Source organism: Passer montanus, unplaced genomic scaffold (genome assembly GCF_014805655.1).
Source record: "Passer montanus isolate IOZ18808 unplaced genomic scaffold, ASM1480565v1 scaffold2, whole genome shotgun sequence".
In the NCBI taxonomy this organism is placed as follows: domain Eukaryota; kingdom Metazoa; phylum Chordata; class Aves; order Passeriformes; family Passeridae; genus Passer; species Passer montanus.
This window is the reverse complement of record NW_024366591.1, coordinates 13,267,182-13,293,262: the sequence shown is the minus strand read 5'-3', so window position 1 is coordinate 13,293,262 and position 26,081 is coordinate 13,267,182. Positions and strand designations below refer to the sequence as shown.

Genomic DNA, 26,081 nt, shown 5'->3' with positions numbered 1-26,081 from the left:
GATAAAGTGCAGTCTTCAAACTCACCTGCCAGTCATTCCCGATCATCACCAATACCATTGCCCATTAAGGTATGTTCAGCCAGAATCCCCAGCTTAGAAATGTGGGAGTTTTAGTATTACCTTTCAGAAGTGAACCTCAGACATGAGTCTTCCCAGTTACATTCTCAGATTTTTTCAGTTCTTTTCAGTGTGTTCAAAGCTCAAAACTTTTCCTGACACTATTCTGTTAAATTCTGAACTAAGCAGAAATGCTGCTCTGCAGCTTTGATTAGTTGTGCTGAGACTGAAAATGCAAGTACAGCCTCCTAAAGGTTAGCTAGAAATTAATCACTTTGATGTGTGAAGACACTTCAGAATCTGGTTCTATCACCATTATCTTTTTTAATCAGAAAATCAACTGAATTGCAACTACTTTTGAAGCCGCTTAGGTTTGTGATGTTTTTTTTAAAACAGCTGTCATTAAGAAAATTGCAGCAACAACAGAATATGCTCTAAACCAGGGTCTAAACTGGGGGTATGCTATCAAGATTAAGTAGATTCTCCTCTCCTTTCTTCTTGACAACCCCGGCCCAATATCTGCCTATTTCATGGGTCACAGACTCTCTGACTCTGAAAATTGAGTGCCTGACTCCAAGCTGACCAAAAGCCAAAGGGCTTCTCTGTCCATTCTGGCAGTGACAGCCCTTAAGAAAACGCCAAGTCAGTCAAAGTCTCCTTCTGAAAAGAGAGAAGTGCTGATGTCTGGTTTTGGCATCAGAGGTAATTGAGTCTGAAAGGGTTTGCACCCAAAGGTCCCATTTTTCAAGAGGAAGTCTAAATCATCAGGCTACAGGAGCTCCTAGGAGGTGCATTAGCCATACATTCAGCTATACAGCTTTTATTTTATTTTTAATCCCAATACTATTTTAAACTGCCCAGAGATCAGTGATTTCCCAGCATTTCATTGGACAGTGATCTTTAGTGTAAGTGTGCAATGTCTCATTACTGATTCAGTAGGATACTGGTGTCTTTTCTGATTCCAGCACCAGGCAGACTTGCACACTGCTCTCTGATGTTAGGTCTTATTGAAGACTTATAGAATCCTACTTTTGAAAATTCTTTGAGATTTGAAATATGCAGTAAAAGTTTTGTTATCTGGATTATAAATCTTTTGATCTGTAGGCTTTTCAGGAACGTGTGCGTTTTATTAATAAGTATGCTGTGAGAGGCTCAGAGGAACCCATAGCTGGGGCTGAGACTGACGACTTAACACCTAGTTCAGGAGAAGAAGGTAAGAGAACAACTTTCTGTGTCTTCTATTTACCATGTTCCACTCCTTAGGAAAGACTTCTGCACTAAATACTGGTAGTAGATGGACAGATCAGCCTCAATAAAGGTCTCCAAATGTGCAAATGTCCAAATGGCAGACTTGCTCTCTATCCCCTCTTTAGTTTAATTGTTTCATTGCTCTATTGCCAGACACAGATACAGGCTCACAGCTCTTGAAGGATGCTAAGTTACCCTTAAGCAAACTTCAGGTAGCCCTTCTGTAGTAGCATTCTAACCCTAAATTAATCTGAAATTTTTGGAAGTTTAGTGGAAAATACCTTCTCTGTCAATTCCAAGTACTAAAGTTCATTAGTGTAGAAATGTAGAAGTGTTTAGCAGCTAAAATAGCATGTCAGTAAGAGACTAATACACCTAAAGTGCATGTTCATGGAAACTATTCATGGAGAGTGGTCTGGAAGTGAGGTGTCAAAAAGTGCATACTGAGTAGCATCAGTTTCCTGGAAGCTTCCATATCTGCTGTCTAATTTTATTTAGTGATTACAACTTCAATGGATTCTTCATATGTATTCCCTGCCAATTTTTGTACTCTGATGAAAAGTTGAACTGGGTGCAAGACTTCAAGCTGTTTGTTGGGGTTTTTTTGGTGTTTTTTTTTTTCTTTTCTGATTACACTGAGATGAGGCCATCACAAAAGGGAAAGAATACTTCCCAGTCTGATTGTGACAATATCTGATCACGACTCATGTGCATGGAACTAGAACCTGTGACCAGTACTTAAGTATAGATTAGTATTTTTCCATCCCAGTAAGTAATCCTCACAGGAAAGATTCAGATTCAGAAATTTAAGTAGAATGAATCCTCATCTAATGCCTTTAACACAGTATTGGTGACTTGAAACAATATTGTTTCCTCAAAGTTACTGGCTAAAGGACTTCAGAATTAATGGTTGTCCACCAAGAGCTTTGTTCTAAACTAAGCATTTAGAGTCTAATGTAATGTCTTAGGAAGTAAAGAGTGACACCGCAATGACTTTAAGTTGTTGTGGTTCTATTCCACAGAGTGCTGCATTTGGCAATGATGAGATTGAACATTTCTGTAATATGCAGTATCTTAATGAGGATTTTTGTGTTCTGGAGAATATTGTTCTAATAGGCAGTGAATAAGGCACTTCCAAAGATCCAAGTCACCCTTTGAGACCAGCAGAGAAGGCTGGTATATTTGTCTATCTATAGGCAGTAAATATATAAAAAGTAATTATTTTAATGCTCAGAAACCTCTTTCTATTTCTCATGGGAAAAGTCCAGTAATATTTTTAACATAATTCAATTGGTTATTGCTAGAAGTAAGGTAATAAAAGAGTTTTGTTAAAACTAGTGCAGTCATCATTAAATCTCATCAAATTTCACAGGTTTTTTCAGCACATCAAGACAAATTGAAAGAAGGAAGAAGCATTGAAATAATGACAAAGCAGCTCAGCCCACTGCCATGCTTAATATCAGATGTGTCACTGTACTGCAAGAATGCTACAATAAAACACACCAAGCTTTATCCACTTTATGTTAAAAAAAAGGCTAAGATTTCAGAATACCAGTTTTGTTATGTTATGGTTTTTCTTTAAATGGGTATTTCTTAAATTAAATCTTCTCCCCAAAAGGGAATGTAATTTTTTTAAACTACATCCAGGAATCCACAGAATCAGATTTTTACTGATTTTTTTAAACAGAAGAATATCATACCCAGAAGTTGTTTTTATATCTTTTAGGCACTGCAAAGTCAATGTTCTTGCTTAGATTTACTAACTTTCATGAGCAGAGGGTTTTTCGCTAAAATACACGTATTAATTCCCTTCTAGTATATGTGGGTTTTTTATAGCATTTTTGATTCTATCCTAAGTGTTGGAAATAAAAGGGCAGAAATATTATACCTCTCCAGCCTATATTCTCATTTAATAATGTAGTTTGCTGAGCCAAAGGAAGACAAATTGGTATAAGAATTTAGGTGGAGCTCCCTAGGATAACCACATAACCAGTTGAATCTGTTTTGTTTTATATTTTCGTACCACAGGAAAACAATCACCAGAAACAGCTATTGACTCAAGACTGAAAACACAGCAAAAAAAATGGGAACTTATAGACCTTAGTCCATACACAAGGTAAACTGCCCTAACATAATAAATGTCAAAGGTGTTGAATCACTGCACTGCATGTAATGAGAGTCTGACATAAACATTTGAAGAAAATGAGCAAATATGCTTATTTCAGTCTTCTTGAAAGAGGCATTCAAATCCCAGAATATTCTGAGTTGGAAGGGACCCACAAGGATCATCAAGTCCTGCTCTTCAGTGAATGGGTTGTACAGGGATTGATCCCACAAGCTTGGTGTTATCAGCACCACACTCCAACCAGCTGACCAATCCCAGGGTCATAAAAAATTTGTCAGGATGTTATGCTGGTTTAAAATAACATATTTAATCAATGCAGTTCAGTTAATAATAGTCAATAGCTGAAATAATTGCACTAATTACATTTATTATTCAAAATAACTATGTTCTTTATTACAAGTGTTGATGTGAACTTATTGAGCTAATTTAAATGCACATCCGTGTTTGCTGTGCTGCTGTTATAACCCATTTCATCCTTAAGTCAATTTGTATTCAATGTGGCCTTTTTTCTATTTCATTGATCTTCAAAAGACTTCAAAAATGCTGAAAAATCTGCTCAAATTAAATTTTAAATTAAGAAGGAAATTGGTATTATATTGAAGTGAATAGCATTAAAACAGTAAGGCAAAAATATGGCAAGATACCTCCCACAAGCTTAAATTTTGTAAGCATTTCATTTGTCTTCAACTCCTTGACTTTTACACTAGTCATTTAGGACAAAATATAAAAGTATATTACCCACTTACCTGCCATTATACCAAAAGCAACAAAACCCCTACAAGATAAATTGAATTTGCCTCAATTATAGTATCAAAAACTTCTGAAAATATATTTCTTGCAAATTAAAAGTCAGTGTCACATGTAGGAGTTTCTCGTATGCTCGGAGATGATCGTGATTTTACAAATAGATTTAAAATAGACACTCAAGTATAAGAAGACCTGGCCTCAGGAATGTATTTTCTTATTGGTGTTATATAGAAGCAGAGGAAAAGTGACTCCTTAAGCATATTAGCCATATGATGGTGGTGTTGCCAAATATAAGCCAAATACCTGCATATAGATGTTAAGCAAAATAGACAACAACCAAAACTGCATTTGATATGAGACAAGTATCTGTTTTGTATTTCTTTCAGAAACACATTGCCTGAACCTGTGCTGAGAAATGAGTCTATCATTCAACAGCAACAGATGCGTAAAGAAGAAAAATTCAACCATTTTAGGCAACTTTGCGTGCTGGCTGCGGAACAAAGAGAAAAAGAAGAAAATGAGAGAATTTTATTGAAGCAAAATTTACTTGAAATGTATGAGAACCTGCAGGTATGTTTTCAAGATTACTTTCCAATTAACTGGTGCTGTGATGTCTGCCACTAGTCTGGATATCCTGATCAACCATTATCAAAGCTTTTGTATTCAGTGCTAAAGATTAGAAGCAATGAACAAGCTTGAAATTTCACTTGGGGAAAGGTAAAAACTAAAAGTTCTAAAGTAAAAAAAAAATACTGCATCATATCTTTATTATATGTTTGGTACTTTGTTGATACACTCTCTGCAAAAAATCCTATTATATCACCATAAAAGGATGGTTATAAGTCAGAAGAAAACTGACCAAAAACTGACATATATGACCAGATGCTTATTAAGTAAAGTATCTCCAGTTTGGCTATTTTTTTGGTTATAGGCTTGTATACAGCTTTTTGAAAAGTAATAAAAAACCTATTATACAGGGGGATAAGTTGTTGTTAATGTGTCTCAGAAAAGTTAGAGAATGTAGTTTTCTTGAAATATGCATGATGCCAGCAAATGAAGAATTTATATCATTAAACCTCAAAAAAAACATGTCTATAAATAATAAAGGTGGTACCATTAGTGTAGGATTCATTGTGAGGATTAACTCAGCCAATGCACTGCACATGAAATTGGCACAAATATCTTACCAAACTGGCTTAACTGTTGAGCATCAACAGGAAAAATATTGTTTGTTATAGTGGTGATACAATAACCACTATCAATCAGCTGCTCAATTCAGAGCTCTTAAAACTGGATAAGAGACAGTAAAAATAATTTTACATCAAATCAACCTATTTACAGAAATTTTACTTGAAAGCATCTCCTTAGCTAGTTCCCATACAGTCTGAGTTACATTAATCAACTACAGGTCAGCAAGGAGTCACAGTTCTCCAACAGTGGCTGACCCTAATAAGGATGCCAGTCCAGGTTTTAAGATATTGCTATGATTTTGGATGCCTAACATATTGTATATTAGAAGGGCAAATTTTTCACAAGAGTAGATCCTCGACTCTTTCTAGAAAGAATTTCCATTAAAAATGTTTCACAGTATGAATTTAAATCAAGATTTATTTGTGAATATGGACACTGTGCTGATAAGCTCTTTTGCAGTCGTTCCATCTGTAGACCACAAAGAACTATATACAAATTTCCAGGTATCCCCATTTTTCAGGATAGAAATGGAAAGGGAAAAGTTTTCAGAGATGTCAAAATCCCACTTGCCCCAAGTCTCATTGAAGATCATTATGATTTAGGCTCCTTTAGCCTCTTAAAAGGCCACAACTCCTAAGCCATTCCAGCATTTCTAACACCTATTTTTAATAGACTTAAGACTGCAAAGCAAACCAGTAACTGAAAAGGAACTATGTCCAGATAGGTAACTACTCTATTGCCCTATTCTTCTTTTACACAACTAGCTTATTATGCCAGCAGTTTAAAAAGGATTTTCCTGAACTTTCTCTTCTTCATGGTGAAAAGATTGACATATAGCTGTTTCCTTTGAGAAGTCAACAAACATCCATGTAAAAAGAAAAGGAGAGATGCTCTCCTTGTACTTAGAGAGCCACAAAGTGAAATAGAACAGGAAGGATGGAGTTGCTTGTGGTGAAACCAAGACTGATGTGTTGAGCAGGGCAGTACTGCTGTTTCGTTTTGGCTAGGCATCCTTGGATGAAGCACGAGGCAGAGTTTACAGCATTCGGGAAGCATACAGAAATCAGCTGCTGGAGGCTGAGCGCAGAAGAGAAGAAGAACTGGCAGCTCAGGAAGCAGCCCTGAAAGCAGAGCGAAAGAAAAAGAAAAAACGGTAAAGATTTAGCAAAAAAGTTCAGTTGCTATCACTCATGAATTGTGTTTAACAGTTTGGGAAAGAAAGTTCATATGCAAAGATGACAAAATGTTTATTATTTTCAAGTACTTTTGGCAACTATATCACATTTTATCTCTTTGCTTGTTGCTACTGAAAAAATTTATCTAATATTCTACAAAGCTACTCGCTACTATTAAAGTTTTTATGCTTTGCTAGAATAACTTTGCAATAAAATTCATATTCCATTAACGCTCTTCTCCCAAAATCCCAGTGTCTTTTGTCTTTTTGTTTTCTTCAATCAAAACAGAACCAGTCAAGAATGAATCAGAGTTGAAACAGTGAATGCAACCTGAGAGTTTTGAATGCCATTTGACCTGGCTCCTTAAGTGGATGACAGTTTGTGGAGTTTATCATAATTAAATAGTGGCAAACCACACTTTTCATATGCTGGCACTAGGAGGCTTACCAAAGCCTGATTGAGTAGGCTCACAAGCTTTCTATGTACTGTAATATTTTTCCCTTCCATCATTCTCCTAAAGTGTTTTGGAATCTCACAGTCATTCTCTGCAGTGACGAACTCATGACACAACCTTCCAAGGCTTGTTAAACACTCCTTAAAACCCTATTATTTTCTTTGTTTCTCTTTCCTAAGATGTATTTTGCCCATGCTGATTTTGTTCAAATGACTAATTACAATAGGCTCCCAGCTGGAATTTAAAAATATTTCTTAAAAGTAAACCAGTGTGTGAATGAAGTAGCAATCACAAGCTTCTTATTCAAAGGGTGAAATATTTCCTCTAAGCTCTTGTTTCCATTATCACAGAATTCCTGTTTGTCATTGTGTCATCAAACACAAAAAATACCTAACATCACAAGCTGCTTCCCTCTCCATCTTTCCCAAAAAAACCACTCAGAAGTTATCACTATTACTCAAACACAATGATCTCGACTGTTACAATTGTGATAACTGTCTAGAACAGACAGCTGTTTTAAATGACTTAAAGTATTTTCCATGTATGTAGTCCCAAGCAGAAGCCTGGGAAGTTAGACTAAGTATGCCTTGTATATCTGAAATATGCCAAGGATGTCCAAAAGCATTTCATTATCTAGGCAAGGTAAGAAATTATAAGACTCACCAGTTTTATGTAAAGAAATTTTATCCTTTGCATTTCTGGCCACTGGTACTGTCCAGCCATTGTGTTTGAAACTAGCCTCCTCTGCATCTTAATGACCACTATGTTCAGCTTCTGGTGCTTTTGATCACCTCTGTTTTATCCATACCTCACTATTTGGTTTGAACTTGACTCAGTCTTCTGACAGTTCTATGACGTGTGTGCTTTGTACCTCACCACACCTGCTGCCATGCCAATGCCTCCATTCAGCCTCCTTCCTCCCATACATCGTAAACTAAACTAAATTAACTAGCTTGAGTTTTTGTCTTTGAAAAGGAAGAATTGAAACCAGAGGCCTAAAACTGCATTGGTGGTTTTTATTTCAAAGAGCAGGAGCTAAGTTTTGCTTTGACCCATACAAGCTGCAAATAAAAAGCCTGTCAGCCTTTTGCTATAATTGGTCTTTGTCCTCTCTATTTTGGAATATGGGATATACTGCTTCATAATATTCCATCTTGTTTCCATGGCAATAGCACGTGTTGGTTGTCTTCTTATGTGAATCTCTAATGAGCTTCTGTAGAGGAAGATCAAGTTGAAGTTCTGTTCTTCATGTTACTGCAAGCGCTATAATGACATTCTGTTGTAAAAATCAATCCAGCTCCAAAAGCCAGCATTATCAATATCTAAATGTCAAAAATTCATCTAATAACCTTCATGATCACAACCCGTCCCCATGTGTAATCAGCTGTCAACTGACTTAAACTCAGGCACAGTATAGTCAGATCTACATTATCAAATCTTGCTCTGATGTTAAACATAATTCTAAGTTTCATGATTTTCTCATTTTGAAGGGTAATGTGGCATCGTGGAAATCTGCTGTGTGATTTGTGAATGTCTTGACTGGCTTTTTTATCATTTCAACAACACAGATATGATGAAGGTGTGAATAACTGTCACACTGTTTGATTGCATGTACTTTGGAGTGTGTAATGTTTTAAGAGAAGCACAGTAACAGTTTTACTAAATCCCTATACATATTCCACAAGAAGAAAATATTCACTTACCTCAATGGAGCCTGGAAGAGAAAATGCCTTGTTTCAATTGTGTCAAAGAATTTACATACATTGGACCAGAAACAGATGACTGATGGCATTTCATATGCATCAGTTTTACACCAACAAAACAGCTTTTTTGCATGGTGCAATATATCGCAGGCTAAGTTAGTGGGGAAAGATGTACAAAAACTAAAACAAAGCTATTTCAAAACAGCCATTTGCAGTAAGTTAAAGAGCCATTGTGTGTAGCACTTTACTATAAGGAAAACAAGAATGGTATGTTGTGTTTTAATTGATAGGATTTTTGCCTCAAGTTTGTAGACCAGGCTGCTCAATAGTCAAATTATATGTTCACATGGGTAAAACATGTTTATTCTTTTACCCTGTAGGAGTAACACAACTTTTAAGCACCATAACTTTATAACATTTTCTGTAATGAAAGTACTGGAATTTGGATAATCATGAGTCCTGCTTATACTTAGCTCAGCCATACTGGGCTAGATTCAGTAGGGGCATAAGGAAAAGCTTGAAATTATGTGCATTCTTACTCAGTGAAGAACTTCAGCAAAGGACTGATACATGGAGTCAAGCCCTTTACAGAACAGAATAGATAGGGCAAGCTTTTCTGGATCAACACACGATTGCCTGATCTTTCAAGATGACACTCATTTTGGAGGTGCAGTAGCAGAATGGCGGCATCAAAGCCTACTATACCAGGTATTTGGTGGCATCACACCACAAAAGAGGTTTGAGGGAGTGGGAGTAGGGACCTTCTACTGTTTCTTACAGAAAATCCTCTCTGTGAATGTTGGCACAATTTGTCACTTACACAGCCTCTTATTTTTTCTTCATGCAAAGACTGTGTATGAAAAACAGTACATATATCTATGTTGATCTTAAAAAGTTGCAGTTTAACTGTAATACTTCTCCCCTGAAATGTCAAGTCTGACTCCTGAAGAAGAGTCTGGCAGTCATTTTTTTACCTAGATAAAGAGAATTTGGTAATTCAGCAGTTCAAAAGTCCCAATCTGTATCTGGCAGCAGATGGTGTGCTTCTTAGAGACACTCTCCAGTATAATGGTAAAGTTTTGGGGGTTTTTTTGTGATTCCCCCACATCTTTAAGTACCTTCAACTCATGAAAAAAATACAAAGCTGATTCCACTCTCTGCACTTAAAACACTGTTGAAGAGTCTGTTAGTATCTAAACATCAAGAAGAAGCGATTTCAAGAAGCAGCATAGTGTCATGTGAGAGACAAGCCTGGTTTTCTTCCTGTGAGCCAGCTATGCAGTTGGCAATACCTAGTGAGCTCAGAGTTTAGAGTTATACTGGAAATGTTTTGCAAATATACTTAGTGATTAGCTGGAATTTTGAATAGTGATTTAGAATTTTATTAGAGCAGAGGGCATCTTTCAGCATATCATTATGGTTGAGCTGCATTTTTTTGTGTGGTAAAACTAAAAGAAGTTGTTTATTGTACTCTTCCCTGACACTCATTTCTCTTTCAACTGAAGTGTAGCCAGTTATACAAAGGAAAAATGTCACTATTCAGTAGAAATTTGTAAAAGTTCGGATGATAACTGCAAAAGTCACAGGAGAATGAAAACATGTTAGATGTCATTGTGAATAATCCCTAAAGAATTTTTCAGAGTTTGATTTCTTTACTTCTACATTTTAGGAAAAATGGTAGCTTCACAGCGTGGTGCAGGTACCTGAGAAAGAAAATAAGTCTTTGACCTGATAATTCAATTTAATGGGGATTAAGTCCATAAGGATTTATTCACTTGTGATAATTCTTTGTAGGTGTGTTCTGCTAAGCTTTAGCAGTTTTCACTGCTTGATCCTTTTCTTTTGACCAGCTATTCTGAATTAGAAAGGATCTTTTCCATTAAAAGATGTATCTACAGTTACTTTTAAATGCAAGTAGCTTCATTAATCTTCATATTACTTGTCCCATCTGCTTTGCTTTAATTTGGCTGGCATTTACACAGTGAGTTACAGACCAAAAAGCAGACCAAGCCTGTTCCATGTTACCTCGCTACTGAGACAAGCAATGTGCTGTGAAACCAGGCTCGGTTCTGAGCTGCCAGTCTGCTCACCCTGGCAAAGTGCAATTTACCCACTCTGTAAGGGCTCATTTTAATTCAAGGAAGACAGAATTTATGCATATGCACAGCATTTCCCCTCCAAAAGGCAAGAAAAGTGTCTACCTATTTTGTCTGGCAGAAAACATAAGATAACAGCTTTGCATAATCACATGGCAGTTTGCAGAATGAAGAAATCTCACTCTCAGAGCCCTTTTTCCCTCTCATTCATTTCTTGAATCAGTCCTAATAGATTCAGAGTCCAGGTCATATTTCAATGATTTCAATATTCTTGTTTGCAGAAAAACAAGATGCTGTCGTCCTCCATCTCAAAAGAGGACAAAGAGAGTAGAGAAGTAGGAAGCCAGGAAAAGAAAGAAAACAATTTGCATTGTATGAAGTGAGACAACAGCACAAAAGGAAGATGCAGTGAAGATGTCACTAGCCACAATAAGAAAAAATATTTGGTGGAGGGGATGGGGAGACATTGTTAGCTAGGACTCAAGAACTTTGATCTGTGTGGCATCAAGAATGTGGTTAGGGTCAGTTGTTCAGGGACTGGCAGGCTATTCTGAAAATGAGATAATGTACAAGCACAAGTGTAGCCAGGACATGTCACTTTGGGTCAGATCTCGGGGCACACTTCTCTCTGAAAGCTGAGCTTCCCTGCCCAACACACGGCTTTCCCTCAAAGGGCAAACCCCAAAATGCTCACACTTGTGTGGGTAGATGCGAGGTGCTTCCTTGCACATGGCACTCCTGTGGGTGCAGCACAATCTATGGAAAATAATACTCAGGCTTGTCTCTCTCAGCCTGAGAAAGCTGGATTCCATGGGTGTGGGCCCACAGACAGGACATCCCAGATATGCTTCCCAGACTGTGGGGGACCCATTCTCACCAGACCCGTGCTCACAAGACCAAGCATAGGGCAAGAGAGATCCTGGCTCAGTGTATAAGCCAGCTCATTGTAAAGCTGGAATATACAAGGAGGGATAGGGCAGCTGTATGTCCGTGAATTCTGTAAGGTTTGACTTGTTAGTTAAGTCATATAAGTGAAGTGTCTTGCTAAAAGGAGATTACTGTTTTGCAGCCTGTAGTGTGCAAGACTTTATTTCCATCCAATGTCTGGACATTCTACTCATGGCAAAAACCAGTAGACAGGTACAGAGGCAGTCCAAGCACTCAGTGGTGGCACAGCTGTGGCAATCAGAACTACATCAGACTTACAGAAAGCAGACAGCACCTAAAGGGGCACAAAGGGGCAGTGAAAAAAATCTGTCCTTCCTTTTCTATACTCCACTCCTTCATCTTTAAGGCCACAACTGTTATGGGTTTTGTTGGTTTTTTTGGTTTTTTTTGTTTTGGTTTGGTTTGGTTTGGGTTTTTTTTTGTTGTTGTTGGTTTGTTTGTTTTTTTGTTTGTTTTTTTTACTACACAGAAACCTTGACTTGCCTCTGGAGACTATTGTTGGCAGAGGTTAGAGTCACGGATCCAAAAATCCAGGAAAGACTAAAACTACTCCACCCCTAGAACACCAGAGCAGACAAAAGAATGAAAGCCTTTATATCACAGGACTTTACATACCCCATAAAAATTTTACTCTTGGGAACTGGAGAAAGATAAGGAACTAAATATTAGCCACAAGTGCCTAAAGCAATGTTTGTACTCTTCTTTCTTACATGACAAAAATGTGGCATGAGAGAATGTGAGGTTCAGCCAATGGAGGAATGAGAAACTTCCTCTTACCTTGTCCTTATTCTTGGTAGAATGACTCTCTCAGCATTTCACCAAAAGCATTAGGAAAAGCAAGGAAATGCTTTTCTATTGTTCTAGTGCAAAAGGCCAGTTTCCTAAAAGCACATTTCTCAGACTTGCTTAAATGGCTTTCACCTGAACCATTCAGTGGTTTTAAAAGACTTCAATGGTAACTTAGGTTTTTTCAAGTGGTTTCTTTTTTTCTCCCACATATATTACTGGCTTAGCACATTGCAGCTGTGATGTAGCAGATGGAAACTGTTTTGATAATTGGGCTCTGAAGTACCATATGCATATGCTGAGATATTTAAGTTCTGTTTGGTGTTTTTGTCTATGTCCATATCTGCTTTCTCCTAAAGACTCTAATTTGTTTACCACAAAACAACAACCAAAAAATCTGGAAACATGGCTAAGATAAGAAGAATGTAGGTCCCTGTGGTACCATTTACAAAGTGGATGCAGAGTCAAACAAGTCCATATGAAGTATCATTCTCTTTTCAGACTTCTCATTAAACTTAGCATGAGCTGGAGGTCTATTATTGTCCACCACCTATCTTTCAGCACATGTGTATCATTGCTGTAATTCAACACACAGCCAGCACTGGTACAACAGAGCTGGCGTGCAGTGCAGAACAATTGCAAATCAACTGCGAGACATTTTAACAGATGAAGTCCCTGCTCAGTGACATTCAGCTGGAGATTTGCAAAAGGCCAGGAGTTCAGCAGGATGCACAGGGCATAACATTGTGAGATAGCACAGATAGCACTCTTGGCAGTCCAGTTAAGTACTTTTCTTTCAGACTCAACACAATGCCGTCTCCTTGTTCCATCCTTTTTAACCAGTTCCACTGTATTCACTGCTGTTTTCATACTGTCACCTTGGTAGCAGTGTAGCTGTATGGGGAATTAATATGGAAATAATAATATGGAATTAATATGGAAATTAATTTAAACAGAAACCTACAGAAATGTTGTGCCACAGTCTTTTTAAAATATTTTTTAGGGTTTTTTTATTTATTTATTTAATCAAAAATAGTGCAGATAGTATAGAGGGGACGCATAACTCCAGACATCTAAATCTGGAGGCTGAGTCATTCAGTAGTCATTCAGTCACTTTTAAAAATTCATAATTATGATTGCTGCCTGGAGGAATTTTTAAAACACGACGTGAATCGTGTCGGTGCGAACAGGTAATGCACACCGGCGATTTCCCGTGTCATGTCCCGGCCGCCATTCCCTCCTGCCGGGCCGCCAGGGGGCGCTGCCCCGTGCCTGCTGGGCCGCCCCTGCCCTCACGGCCGCTCCTTCCCTTATGGGCGCTTCCAGCCCTGCCCCTACATTCCCACCGGGATGGCGGCACTGCTGGGCGGGCACCCCTGCCCTCACGGACCGCTCCTGTCCTGCCCGCACGCCCCACCGCCAAGGGGACGGGGCACGGCCCGGGCAGCCCGCGGGGAGCGCCGGCTCCGAGCTCTGCCCTGGGACCAAACACGGTCCCTCAGCAGCTCCCGGCTGCAGAGAGAAGTGCTGAATTCTCGCTGACCCTGGCTAATTTCCGAGAGGCTGAAAGCAAGGATAGCTGGGTTTTTTAGTCTTTTATTTCCCCCACAGCAAAATGTGTTCTCAGTTTTTGAGTAGCGCTATAAATAAAGTAAAAAATAATAACTGGGAGGCACTGGGTCTGCAGAGTAACAAAGCGCCGTGCTTTCATCTGGGCCCTGCAGAGCTGTGCCGCTGTTCCACGTGAAAGAGAAGGCATTTGGGTGAACGGGAAGGATTCTGTGCTCTTTCAGCCCCTCTGCCCGTTCCAGCCCCGAGTGTGTGACCGCCCCACGGCAAACCGGAGCCCGGCTCGCTGACCCGCGGCTGAGCCCTCGCTGCTGCCAGCCCCCGGGAATGCTGGCTGTGTCCAGCCTGAGTTGCCTTCAGCCTTAGAGCCCCTGAAGGCTTTTCCGCTTTTTGTTGTGAGGGTTTGTCTGCGGGCCCGCTGCCGCCTTAGTTCCGTGACCTTCCTCCCGCAGCGAGGCTGGCGGCGGCGCGCGGCATCGATCCCACTGCGGTACGGGCGGTGCAGCCAAAGCGCCGCGAGGCACCCACCTCGTACAGTGTAGCACAGGGAACTTTCAGAAAGTAAAAGTGCTTGTTCAGGAGGCTGATAGAGTAAATCATCAAAAATACCCGCTGTCTATTGTGCCTCTTGACATTCATTGTGCTGCAGCTGTGGCTTGTTTTATTGATTCATTATAAGGATATAATGCATCGGGAAGTTAGAAACTTGCAAAGGGAAGTATCTGCTGTCCCATAAATTGTCCCTCTAATTTTGTAACACGTTACATTTAAAGGCAGGTCATAATGTTCCCAATCGGTTACCTAAAGGTAGGTCTCTAACTAAAAATGACTTGAGTGAGGAGCTGAGGAACTTGCTTCAAATTGGAGCACTGAAAATCAGGCCAGTTTGAATTAACTGCTGGTGGAGCCTAGCTTTGAAAACACGGGATGCTGTCACCAAGTACAACACTTGCCTTTTGAAACAGACCCAGGGAATGAACAAGCATAAAAATATTCCTGACAACTTCAGGGTGCTGTTCAGTGGTACTGACCCTGCCTGCTCCACTAAGGGATCTGACACAGCACAAGTGCCATCACTGCTGTGTATGCAAATGCTTGGCTCTGGACAGGTTCTTCAGCTGGAACCAAATCCACACTCTGCTTGTTGTACATGAGGAAAATGGGGGATTGGGAAAAGCAAGGGTTGGTTTTTTCCTCCCCAAGTATTCTTGCATGGACTGAGTAGGTAACTGCATAAGTAAGCTGGATCATAACGGGGTCTGCTTAGATTTTTGAACAGCTGTTTGGCCTTTTTCTTCCATTTATGAATCTGATACATATTAGTTTGATAATTTCTTTCAGCAAATTTTTGTTTTGTTTATTGCTTATTTTTCAAATGTCATCATGCACCAGAGGTCTGCAGGAGCTCATCACTTTCCAGGGACAAGAAGACTGCAAGAACCTTCTGATGGAGAACAGTCCGTGCAGTCTTCTGCCTACAATAAACTTTTTTTTCTCTGTATGTGGGCAAAAAACCAGAATATCACAGAAATTAAAAAACAGATTGAAGCTCTCATTGTGTTTAAGCTGCAGTATATATTAGGATATGGCATTTGTCTAATGATGAGTCTTATGGCTGAGGTGTTAAAAAAGAATTAGTCTAGGCAATTTAGCCACCAGGCTGCTATTGATATTACCAGAAGCAGGCTGATTGACTTTGCAAGTCTCCAATTACAATCCATGTTATAATTATGATTATACTTCTCCATAGAGCACTACTGAGCCTCCACTTTTGACTCATAGCAGATTCCCACTGAAGTCAGCAGGAGCTGTGTTTGAGATGGGGCTTTCACAGGCAGCACTGTTTGTCCGAAAGTAAACAAGCTGTTCCTGTAAATTGCTTCCCCAAAATGGACTGTTTTCTCCTATGTATGGTCATAGCTCTGATCAGGCACACAGCTTTTGCTTTCTTCTGACACGGGAGCAAAGCAAAGTTTCAGGCACTGGCAGTCTGGTTTGTCTTCAGACTTGTCCAGCACTGTAAAAATCTTAACTTTTACAAGTCTTAAAGGCTAACTTGAGACTCCATCCAATAATTCGTTATCAAGAATACCCTGCTTGCCTGTAAATCTTATTCTCATTAGGTTTTGTGCAGACAAGTAAAATGTATTTAATTGATTTCATCATCATGAGGTGGATGAATTTATGTGGAGGTAAGTAGAGATGAGGAGGTAAGTAGATTTATGCAAGAGGAGTAAATACTCAGGTTTAATGTGGAAAGCTTACATGGGAAAAATCTATCTTCATCTCCTACCTTATTACACACTCAGGAAAACTCTACGTATTGATTGTGGGTGAAGTTGTTAATTGCCTGGCCAGCACTACAAGTGAGGAAAGGTATTTGGGAAACAGAGTTCCATTTTTGTTGAAAAAGAAGAAGCAAAGACCATAAACTGGGGAAAACACAAAACAGCAAAATTCATAAAGACTATAATTGTTCATGTTAAGCTGCACAATGTGAGAAGAAAGGCTTCATGTTAGGAAGTTTCTATAAAGGCTAGCTTGCAGAGAAATTGCCCCCATTATCTTGATAATCACTTTCTAAGCAATAAAAAAACTATAAATCTCTCATCTTGCATGCAGATCTGTGGAAGTACAATCCTGTGGGATTCTGCATGGCACTACCAGCCTGTTAATGTTGATCAGAGGGTGACGTAGGGCTGCCATCTCAGGCTGTGTTTGAATGTTCTTCCATTTTCTTATTTCTGGGAGGAATAGGAGCCTTCCCCCCTCTGGTTTTTGGGAATCAAAGAGCATGTGTCAGAAGTATATGGACATTTCTTCATGGACAGTTTTCAGAAATGTGATTACAGCTGTCCTTAATACACCATGTTCTACATTTCCCATGTATAGTGCTCTGCTACATGATGGCTGTGTAACCTAAAGCCATACTAGCATTTGAGTCTTGGACTTTTTATTACTGGCTCTTTTAATCTCAGGCTTTTTTTTCCCCCTGTCTTGCCTTTCCTAAATTTCCATTATCAAATACTTATAATCAATTGCTGAAGCAGAATGAAGAGTATCACTCAGAAAGTTCTCCATTGTCATGGTGGCTACAGCATGTTACCCTGTGGTATTTGAGCTCTTGTATACAGGATTGATTTCTGTCTCCTGAGAGGGCTGGGGCACAAGGAGCTGTCCAGGTTTTGCAGAGAGTATAATTTGGGTATTGGCCATAACACCACGTAAGCCCACAAAAGCCCCATAGGCTTTTTTAAAGTGGTGTTAGGAGTGTGGCACAGCCTGGCCATGGTTTCATAGTGAGTTTGGGGTCTTGCAGTACCTGGGCCCTGAGCCCACCTTACTTTTGACAAGCAGCTCAATGCGTTCTCTTGCTACTCCACAGCTATGCACCACAAGGCAGTAGGGGAAGCCCTCTCACTGAGCACTTGTTAGGGAGGGAAACCGAAATTTCGAAAGTTGAGCCATCATTTTTTCTCTAGTTTACTTTTACAAAATAATAAGGTGAGGTTTCCTAATGTGCAACCACTTGCAATTAATCAGGCAGTGACTGTGTCTGAGAGGGGCTCAGGGAGCTCCCACCTGGAGCCAGGTTAATCTGCTCTCAAAATTTCTGTGACCTGCAACCACAATAGGGGTGGTGGGAGCCTTTTCAAGAGACAGGAGTGTCATCTAGTGGTGAAACAAACCCACTCGATCACACCCCAAGGGCCACCACCTGGCACCTTCCATACTGAGCACTGGGTGGCACATTTTGTTTCTGCCAGTCTTTTAACAGCCTGATGCAGAATGGATGGAGTAATGCTTCTTTTAGCTTTCATCCTTGTGGGATTTCTATTATGCAGGCTAATGGAAAATAGTGAGAGCCCATAGCTAACCAGGCAGCAGACACTAATGGCTCTCCAACTGAGGTTCTTCTGTCCCTGTGATGGGATACAGCAAGAGTCTTTCTCCTTGAGAACAGTGACCACCAGCTCCCCAGAAACTGAGGATTTTACAGCTGTATTTTCTTATATTATGTGATATGATTCTACTGAAGGAATGGACATTTGCGTTTTAGAGTAGATTTTTTTTCCCCCAAACTCCTTTGCTTTCTTTCACACATAAATCCAGATTTATTAGCAAAGAAGAGCATAAACATTGTAATTCTCTTGTAGTTGGTCAAATAAGAAAGGAGAAACAGCTTTTCACCAGAAGCATCACTAGTAGAGGAGGATGCAGGAGCTGGTAACAAAATGAAGAGGAGAAATGCTTGGCTGGTTATGTACAATTTTCCTGATGTGACTTCCTGGCATTCATCACAGTAACTGTAATGGAACAAACCCAGCTCGAGGTGTTGTGCAGGTCTGCTGAGGGAAAACAGACTTTGAATCTAGTCAGCTAGAACTTACCATGTACAATTACTGCCAGTCATTGCTCAGCACACATCATTTTCAAGTGCAGAACAGGAAACCCACCTTTTTTTTGAACAAAGGGGAACTCACCAATTTTACAGTTGATGCCAAGGACTGAGGCTTAAGAAAAATCCCCAGTGCTTCCCAGTTGATTAGGGGCTGGTGGATGGAGGATGTGGAGCTACCCAGCCTTGGAACAGTGGGCAGTGAAAATCTGAGGATCTACTTCTAGGGAGACTAACTAAGGGCATACCTTGTTTTTCAAATGGTGCTTCATCTCCCACCATTTCCTGCTAGAGTAGACATTGGGCAGTCATGCCACGCAGGTTTTGTGACCCTAAGGGTGAATGCACAGGGAAAAAAAAAACAAACCGACAAAAAGCCTAATAAAAAGCACCGAATCCCTTTGCAAAGCTGCCGGCTGGCTGTGCGACACGGCACTGGGCAGGGCCCGGAGCAGCCACGTAGCCAGGGGCTTTTGGCAAGCCAAGGGCAGCGAAGCATATGGGTCTTTTCCCTGGATCGCTCTGCTCCCGGAGCCACCGAGGGAAGGGGCTCGAGAGCCGCCAGCTCCCGCTCTTTGCCAGCCCGTCAGCTTCCAGCTCCCGCTTCCCGGGAAAGCGCGCCCGGCGGCGCTCACGCTCGCGCTTTCATTTGTCAGCCCGCCTGCGTCAGCGCTAATGCCGAGCTCAGCTCTCATCATCCCAGCTGATAATGTCGCGGGAGGAATTAGGCAAGGCATGCTGGTAGGAGGGAGAGAGAGGGCTTGAGAGAGAGTAATCGCAGGCACAGTGATGGGAAATAAATGAGATCAGAAAAAAACAACCCTCAGACTATTCTCAGGCTAGAAGGGAGTGTATTTTTAGGAGATGGTGTTGTTTCAGTCGCAGCTGTGGAGAGCCACGGGATAACAGCAGATCTGCCTGGGATTTCAGCAAGGTTTACTTCAAGGCTGAAATAAGGGAGTTGCCACGGGGCACTTGGCATTCAGCCGAGTTGCAGAAAAGCTATAGAGGTGGATTGAGAGGCTGGGTGGTCCCCTTGTCCACAGATGAGATGTGGGAAGAGGCAGGGGAGGGCTCACAGGTGCTGCCACTTCTGCACGGGCGCTGTGCAGGATTTCTGTCTTCAGAGAGGAGCGAAAGGTTTTGGCTCACACAGCTTCTGCCGGAGATTTGGAGCAGCCTTTCCCCATGAAAATAGTGTTAATAAGAAGAGGCCATGCCACAGTCTGATGAAACCCAGGGAGGCCCTAGGCATGAAAGCAGGACCATTCTCTGCATGGCAGCCAGCTGGGGTCCAGTTCCCAATATCTCCCTCAACAGCAGACAGAGCAGAGTGCTCTGTCAAAAGAAGGCATATGTTTAATCAGTTCCTGTGGTACTGTAAAACTCAAATTTAATTTGAATTTTTTAAATACACCTTGGCATTTTAACCACTGCTGGCAGTAGAGCAGTGTTATACTCCTTCTCGTTATTTCTCTACAGGATGTATCTCTTTCCCCTGAAATTCAGTAAATATTTTGAAAACACTGTGGCAAGGTCAAGGATGTTTTGCAAAATCTTTATCTATGTAACCTAAATGGACCTGGCAACAGAACAGATTGTGCTCTGAACTTGGGGATAAAGGTGAAATAGCTAATCCCCATCAGTTCTGCTCTTTGTATGTGGCAGTAAATTCAGGGTGACTGTCTGTCTCCAAATGCTGCATGGCATCTGGAGTTACAGTCCCTGGATTGTCTGGTTTTGTGTACAGTGTAGCTGTTTGGTTCTCGCAAAAGCCACAAAGTGACCCTTGAAGGAAAGTCGTGTATCCAGAGCACCAGTCTGCGCTGACCACAGAGCCACAGACCAGAATTCTCAGCTTAGAAAGCTGCCTTTCATGGGCACCAGAGAAGAAACAAGTATCACAATGCAGAATGAGCTTTTTTATTATTATTATTTTTTTAAATGAGTGTTGTGTCATTACTAGCACATCTAGAGCCAAATACTGTGATAATTTATGCCCATGTGTTGCTTTTTTTTTTTTTTTTGTGTACATCTGATTAATTTTGGACATACATTTTTCCATATCTCCAAAAGTTCTGCAAAGTTCAGCAGTAAATTATTATTTAACAATCAAAAAATTGCTTTCTCACATCTTTTATTTTCTCTTTTCTTCTTGCTAACTGGCCTCCAGGAGAAACACCATTAGAGTGATGCTGGAATCAAAAGCTTTAGCTAAGTTTTTCAGAGTGACTGAGGGAGAATTGTCATAGGAAAGGTGTCTGCATATCTGGCCTCAAAATGTAAGCCCAAAAAGGAGACATCTTGTTGAGTGAATTCTTGGCCAGTGGTTACATTTGAACATTCAATTGCTGTGATGGCAAAGTCTCCCTCAAAATTATTTCTTTTGCTTAACACCCAAGTTAAATTGCATTTAATTTCACATTCTTCCACAAAAGTTATCCCATATTATGTCTTTCCTTTTGAAACCCTCCTAGGCTAGGCAGGTATTGATTGCTAAGAAGCCTAAGAGGAAAAGCCTAGATGACACAAGTTAAAAAATATTTGTGAAGGGCTGATGGGTTTGGCAGAAGACACTTCATGGCCCCTGAGTGAAAATCATAAGCTATCACCTGTCAGCTAGCTGACACCAAATCAGAGCAAGTCTGATTATTCCACTTGTAAAAATATTAAAAATAAAATTCATTATTGTGGTTTTCACATTGTTTGTTAGTCCTCTGTAACTGATTATGCACTGCAAAACTTTTCACTAAGCAGTGTGGCTCTTGGGTTGTCAGGCAGGGTTTATGAAACAAAATAATTCGTGTCAAAAATGTAAAGAATGTTCATCAGAAACACACTTTGCACTAGTGCCAGCCTCAGCTCCTGCTTTTGGACTGCTGCTGTCTGGTATTTCTGCTGCCCCTGGGATCTGGGAGCAGTAGACTGTCACCAGGATAACCATTCCCCTTGAACAGCAAAACTCTTTCAAATTATGCAATGAGGTCTACAAATAATCCCATCAGTTTAGCACTAACATGCTTAACACTTTTACTTCAATTTTTGTTTGGAAAATCAAAAGCCAGTCCCACAATAATCTTTCAGCTGAACTTGACTTTATTACTGCATTGTGGGTAGTCTTCTGAAATGCATCCTAATTTCATCCCTACCATCCTTTCCCCATTCTGCCCAAAGGAAGAGCTTTTTGCAGCACAGTGCATACATGTGCAGCACAGCTTTTGGTGCAATTGAAGAGCATCTTCCCACTCTGCAGGTATTCCCTGCAAGAATTACCAATACATGTCTTCTTTCACTGAGGCTGACTTCTTTCCCGAAGAGCTTTGCTCACTGCAGTTGCAGTAACTGGATGCAAATGCAGGAAGAGGGAGTAGTAAGGTCAGACCCCACAGGGTTGTCCAGAGACTTAATTGACCATATAACAATCTAATTCCCTTCCATGAATTCAGCACGTGCTTCTAGAGAAGCTGTAACCAGCAGCTCACAGATGAAGCAGGCTCTGGTGCTGCAAGGGAGGATTTCATGGCAGGCTGGTCCAAATACCAAGAGTTAGTTGAGGTTTAGTGGTGACCTTACCCCTCCTCAATACAGCTGGGGTCCCTTTGGCTCAGAAGGGTCTCTTGTCTGAATGCTTGCTTAGTTCCCTGTTCTGCCCCTGCTCTGCTTCTCACATGCTGCATCCCTGCTCTGCCCCATGCAGTGATGTGCCAGCCAGGAGGGAGAACCCCTCTAGGACCTCTGCCCTCACCTCAGAAAACTTAGTTCTTGAACAAGTTAGGGCATTCCATGAAATCTGGGCCTTAGCAGAAGAAAGCTGAATGGAGAAAGTAAGGGAGGCCTGGTGAAGGGAGCACATGAGAATAAAACTTGCCTCAGGCCAGCAGGAAATACAAAGTGACCTCAGAAGTTCTGCCTTGACATCAGGGTATATTTTGAGCTGAATAGAAAAATAGCTCTAGGTTAGCTTCTGTGAATAAAGGGATTGAGACTAGAGTTGAATGATGAGAGACTGTTGACAAAGGAGGAGAATGACTGGCTACAGGCTGAAAGTCTGAAAAACCCCCATGCTTTTTTAGGATGGATGTGAGATGAGACATGAAGCAGCTGGTGTCACATCCACAAGGACTGAAGTAAAGCCTACCAAAAGGAATGCGGTGATGATGGGACTATGTCCCCTTCTCCATGTCCCAGAATGAAGATGAACAGTAACCGGTAGAGGAGCTTCTGCACACAGGGAACAGGTATGGCTGGGTTGTGTTTGGGCTTTCCATTCCAGTGGCTAGGGACAGCTATTAGTCTTGTCCCTCTCTAAGGAAACTTCAAATGCTTAAATATCCTGAGGTGCAAAGCTTCTTGAAACCTGTGCATTACACCTCTGCTACTTGTGGCATCTCATGAGAATCAGTGCTTACAGGTCTAACTGGTGTCCAGTTTTAGACCAGTGAGTAAGTAAATGAGTTGACCACCATATTTGCTCCTTACTGAAAGCTATTTATTCTCATTTTATAAACCAGCTAGAGGCCAGGAAAATCAGAGTCCATATAATTCTGAGTATATATCTACATACACACATAGAATAAACCATATTGAAAATATACAATGTTGAAGACTAAGGGAGAAGAAGTGTTATCCACATTTTATAGATGTGGTGCTGAAGGAAGAGGAGATGGCATGAGTTTCAGTTCATACTCAATGTCTGTGATAGATCAGGAAAGACAGGTTTAAGAAGAAGACCATCCTTCCTTCCTAGAAGGGAAAGAAGGGAGCTAATACACATAGGAAAGATGGGATTGTACCTTTTGTAGAGTATTTGTAGTGTTAAAATAACCTTAATTCCCTGCCTGAGACAGTCTCCCTGCTTTTTCTTCATTTTGCATTCAGTAGTCTAAAGCAGGAAGTGTGACACTTATTTGATTTTATTTTTTACAATCTCTTCATTATTGCAGAAAAATCTTCAATAAATCATGCTTGGAAGCTCTGAGAACTTTTCAAAACCTAGCCCTACTCAGCTCCAGGCATTTCTACATGACGCATACACTCATCAGTGCCGTTGTTTCTCTGCCAATCACCTTACCCAATGTGAAGATATGTCACAACACAGAGCAAACATGGAAACAGCTGCTTTAATCAACCATATTTTCCCCATATGGTAACTTTCCTTTACCGTGGTGGTCCAGCTTTCACACAGATTTTATAGAGAGAAAGTTTACAAGCAATAAAAATTAACAGCCAGTATATATGCAACAAACAAATCAACATCCCCCCCACCCCCATAGTGTGTGCCTGAGTGGATCTAATTCAAACTGTGACTAAACTGTGGTTGCATTTCATGAGATATTTTGCCTAAGGATGTGCAGTGTACACAGTGCATGATTCATTTCAGTGAGAACCAGACCAGGGGTGACAGGAAGAAGTTCTGAGGACAAGCACAGAGAAACAGCCATTACAGGAGAGGAAAGCCACACAATGATTGTGTTGCTATGCCCTTAGAGCAGTAACAGGGCAGGGCAGTGAGAGCCTTCATTCCCATGTGCCTGTGAAGAACTTCACTGACTCTCTTCATCTTCACCTATTACTCCCCATAAAGAGAAGAAAGCCCAGAGCAATGTGGTTGGATACTGGGATAGTTCAGGTTTCCAAGCTCTCTCTCTGCCTCAGATTGCCTCACAGTTAGAGGTCCTCCTCCTCCTCCACGCACACCTGAAGGACAGTTCTGGGAGCATGTCTTTCCCAGAAGTCTCACTAGAGCTGGGGAGCAGGGGCCTTGCTAGAAGTAATCCTCACAGCTGTCTGGTTCATGGGTTGTTAATACAAGCACATAATTTCCACTGGCATAGATAAGGAGTATTAATGGCAACAGAACAATGAATGTCTGTGCAATCAGAATGTGATGTCTTGTATTTGTCATGTCCCCAAATAACTTGTTTCCAAATTTTACAACATTTGTGGGGTGAATGGAATGAAACTGTGATAATTTGTATGTATGAATGATATTTTAAGACCACTTGTTTTTGCATCTTGCTCAAACACTGCCAGGATGGATGTTGGGTGGATGGAAGAGCATACATACATTCTGTTTCAGAGAGGCTTCTCATCCTGCAGGGTGGCTGAGGGATCTGTCTCTCCTGTGGGTATTCATTTTCAGTAAGACTTGGAAAGGAGAAGACAAACCAAACACAGTGCAGCATCTGAGGACATAATGTTTTCAGAGTTGGCTGGCAGTGCTAGTCTGTTGTTCTGTCAAAACAAAGATGATGTGACAGCTCTGCCTGTCAGTCTTTGCCCAAATTTCTCCTTCCTTCCTTCCACTTGCCCTTCTCCTTTTCCATCAGCAGCATCACCTCAGTCAAATTTGGCAAAGGAAGTGAGGGATATTATCTCAGAGATAGTAAGTTCCTGCAGTTTTTGCCAAAATCAAAAAGAGACCCTGCTTGAGCCCATGCTGGGGGAGCAGCCAGTCATTACATACACAGTTCCCAGGTGCTTCAGTCATTTGCTGCTTTTTGTCTGATGCTTTTCTGCTCTTTGCCCAAGTGAGAGGCCAAACACTGGTGTTGCCAGTGGGATAGAGTGGGACACAGGAAGGGCATGGAGGGATGACAGGTGTGCTGGGTGCAGGAGGTAGAGCTCTGCAGCAAGGGTAGAAGTGGAGCTGAGAACTGGAAGCACTTCACGTTGGGCTGAGGATGTGTACATTATGTGTGAGTATGGCTCCTAAAGTTGGTAAAAAGAAGAGGCAATCCAGAGAAAAAGCTTTGCCTATGGTATTAACTCATCTTTTTTTCTGTTAGAACTTAGAGTGAATTAAAGCAGTAAATCTAACTAGATGTTTCATAATTTATATTTCACATAAACTTGTTTCTAGTGAGTGCAATGGAAATATATTTTAAGAGAAATGAGGGAGAAGAGGGGGAGATATTTAAGGCTTAAAGCAAGGAAAGATTGGTATCTACATTTAAAATTATCTCAATTTTAAATTCTTTATTCAACCACTTAACCATTTGCTTTGATAACACATATTTGACTAATTGGCATAATTTTCTTTGTTGGTAACAGAGGGTGATCTCAGACTAAGTTAAGAGATGCTTTTCAGCCTGTGGTGATTCCATGATAAGGTGAAGTTGCAGTAGCTACTGTGCAACTTGTATTTTTGGTTTAGTGGGGACAGGAGAGTACTGTCTCCTCTTGGAGCATTTTTGAGAGCTAGTGATATTGAATGCTAAGTCAGCAGAGAGGAAAGTCTCATGGGCAAAATCAAACAATTATTTCCAAGCATGTGAGCAGTGGGAAAATAAATATGACCATATGAAATATTTATGGTCCATGATCAGAATAGTGTAAAGATACAGAAAGCAAGAATTATTATGGCCAGAGCAGTCAGGGGTTACCTGACACCAGTCTGTGGGACCTAAATTTTCCTAGTTCCATACTGGTGGAATTCCTCATTCTAGCAAAATTTGCTGGCATGGTGACTGCTCTGTTCCATTGTATAGTGACCAGAGGGTGTGAAGACAGTAAAAAGTAACTAAAATAAATTATTAACTGAAGAGTTTTCCTGGCATGCATTTATATATTTGTTCAATGTA

General features: G+C 40.7%; 1 protein-coding gene across 1 annotated transcript in view; it reads left to right on the top strand.

Annotated features, from left to right (window-relative positions):
• ADGB (androglobin) overlaps positions 1-6,731 on the top strand; it is an 86,782-nt gene extending 80,051 nt beyond the window's left edge. The window contains exons 30-33 of the mRNA XM_039707295.1: positions 1,162-1,270; positions 3,334-3,421; positions 4,564-4,747; positions 6,376-6,731. Coding sequence (XP_039563229.1) covers positions 1,162-1,270; positions 3,334-3,421; positions 4,564-4,747; positions 6,376-6,525 — 531 coding nt within the window. The 3' untranslated portion in view covers positions 6,526-6,731. The remainder of the gene's footprint in view (positions 1-1,161; positions 1,271-3,333; positions 3,422-4,563; positions 4,748-6,375) is intronic.
• Positions 6,732-26,081: the final 19,350 nt, after the last annotated feature.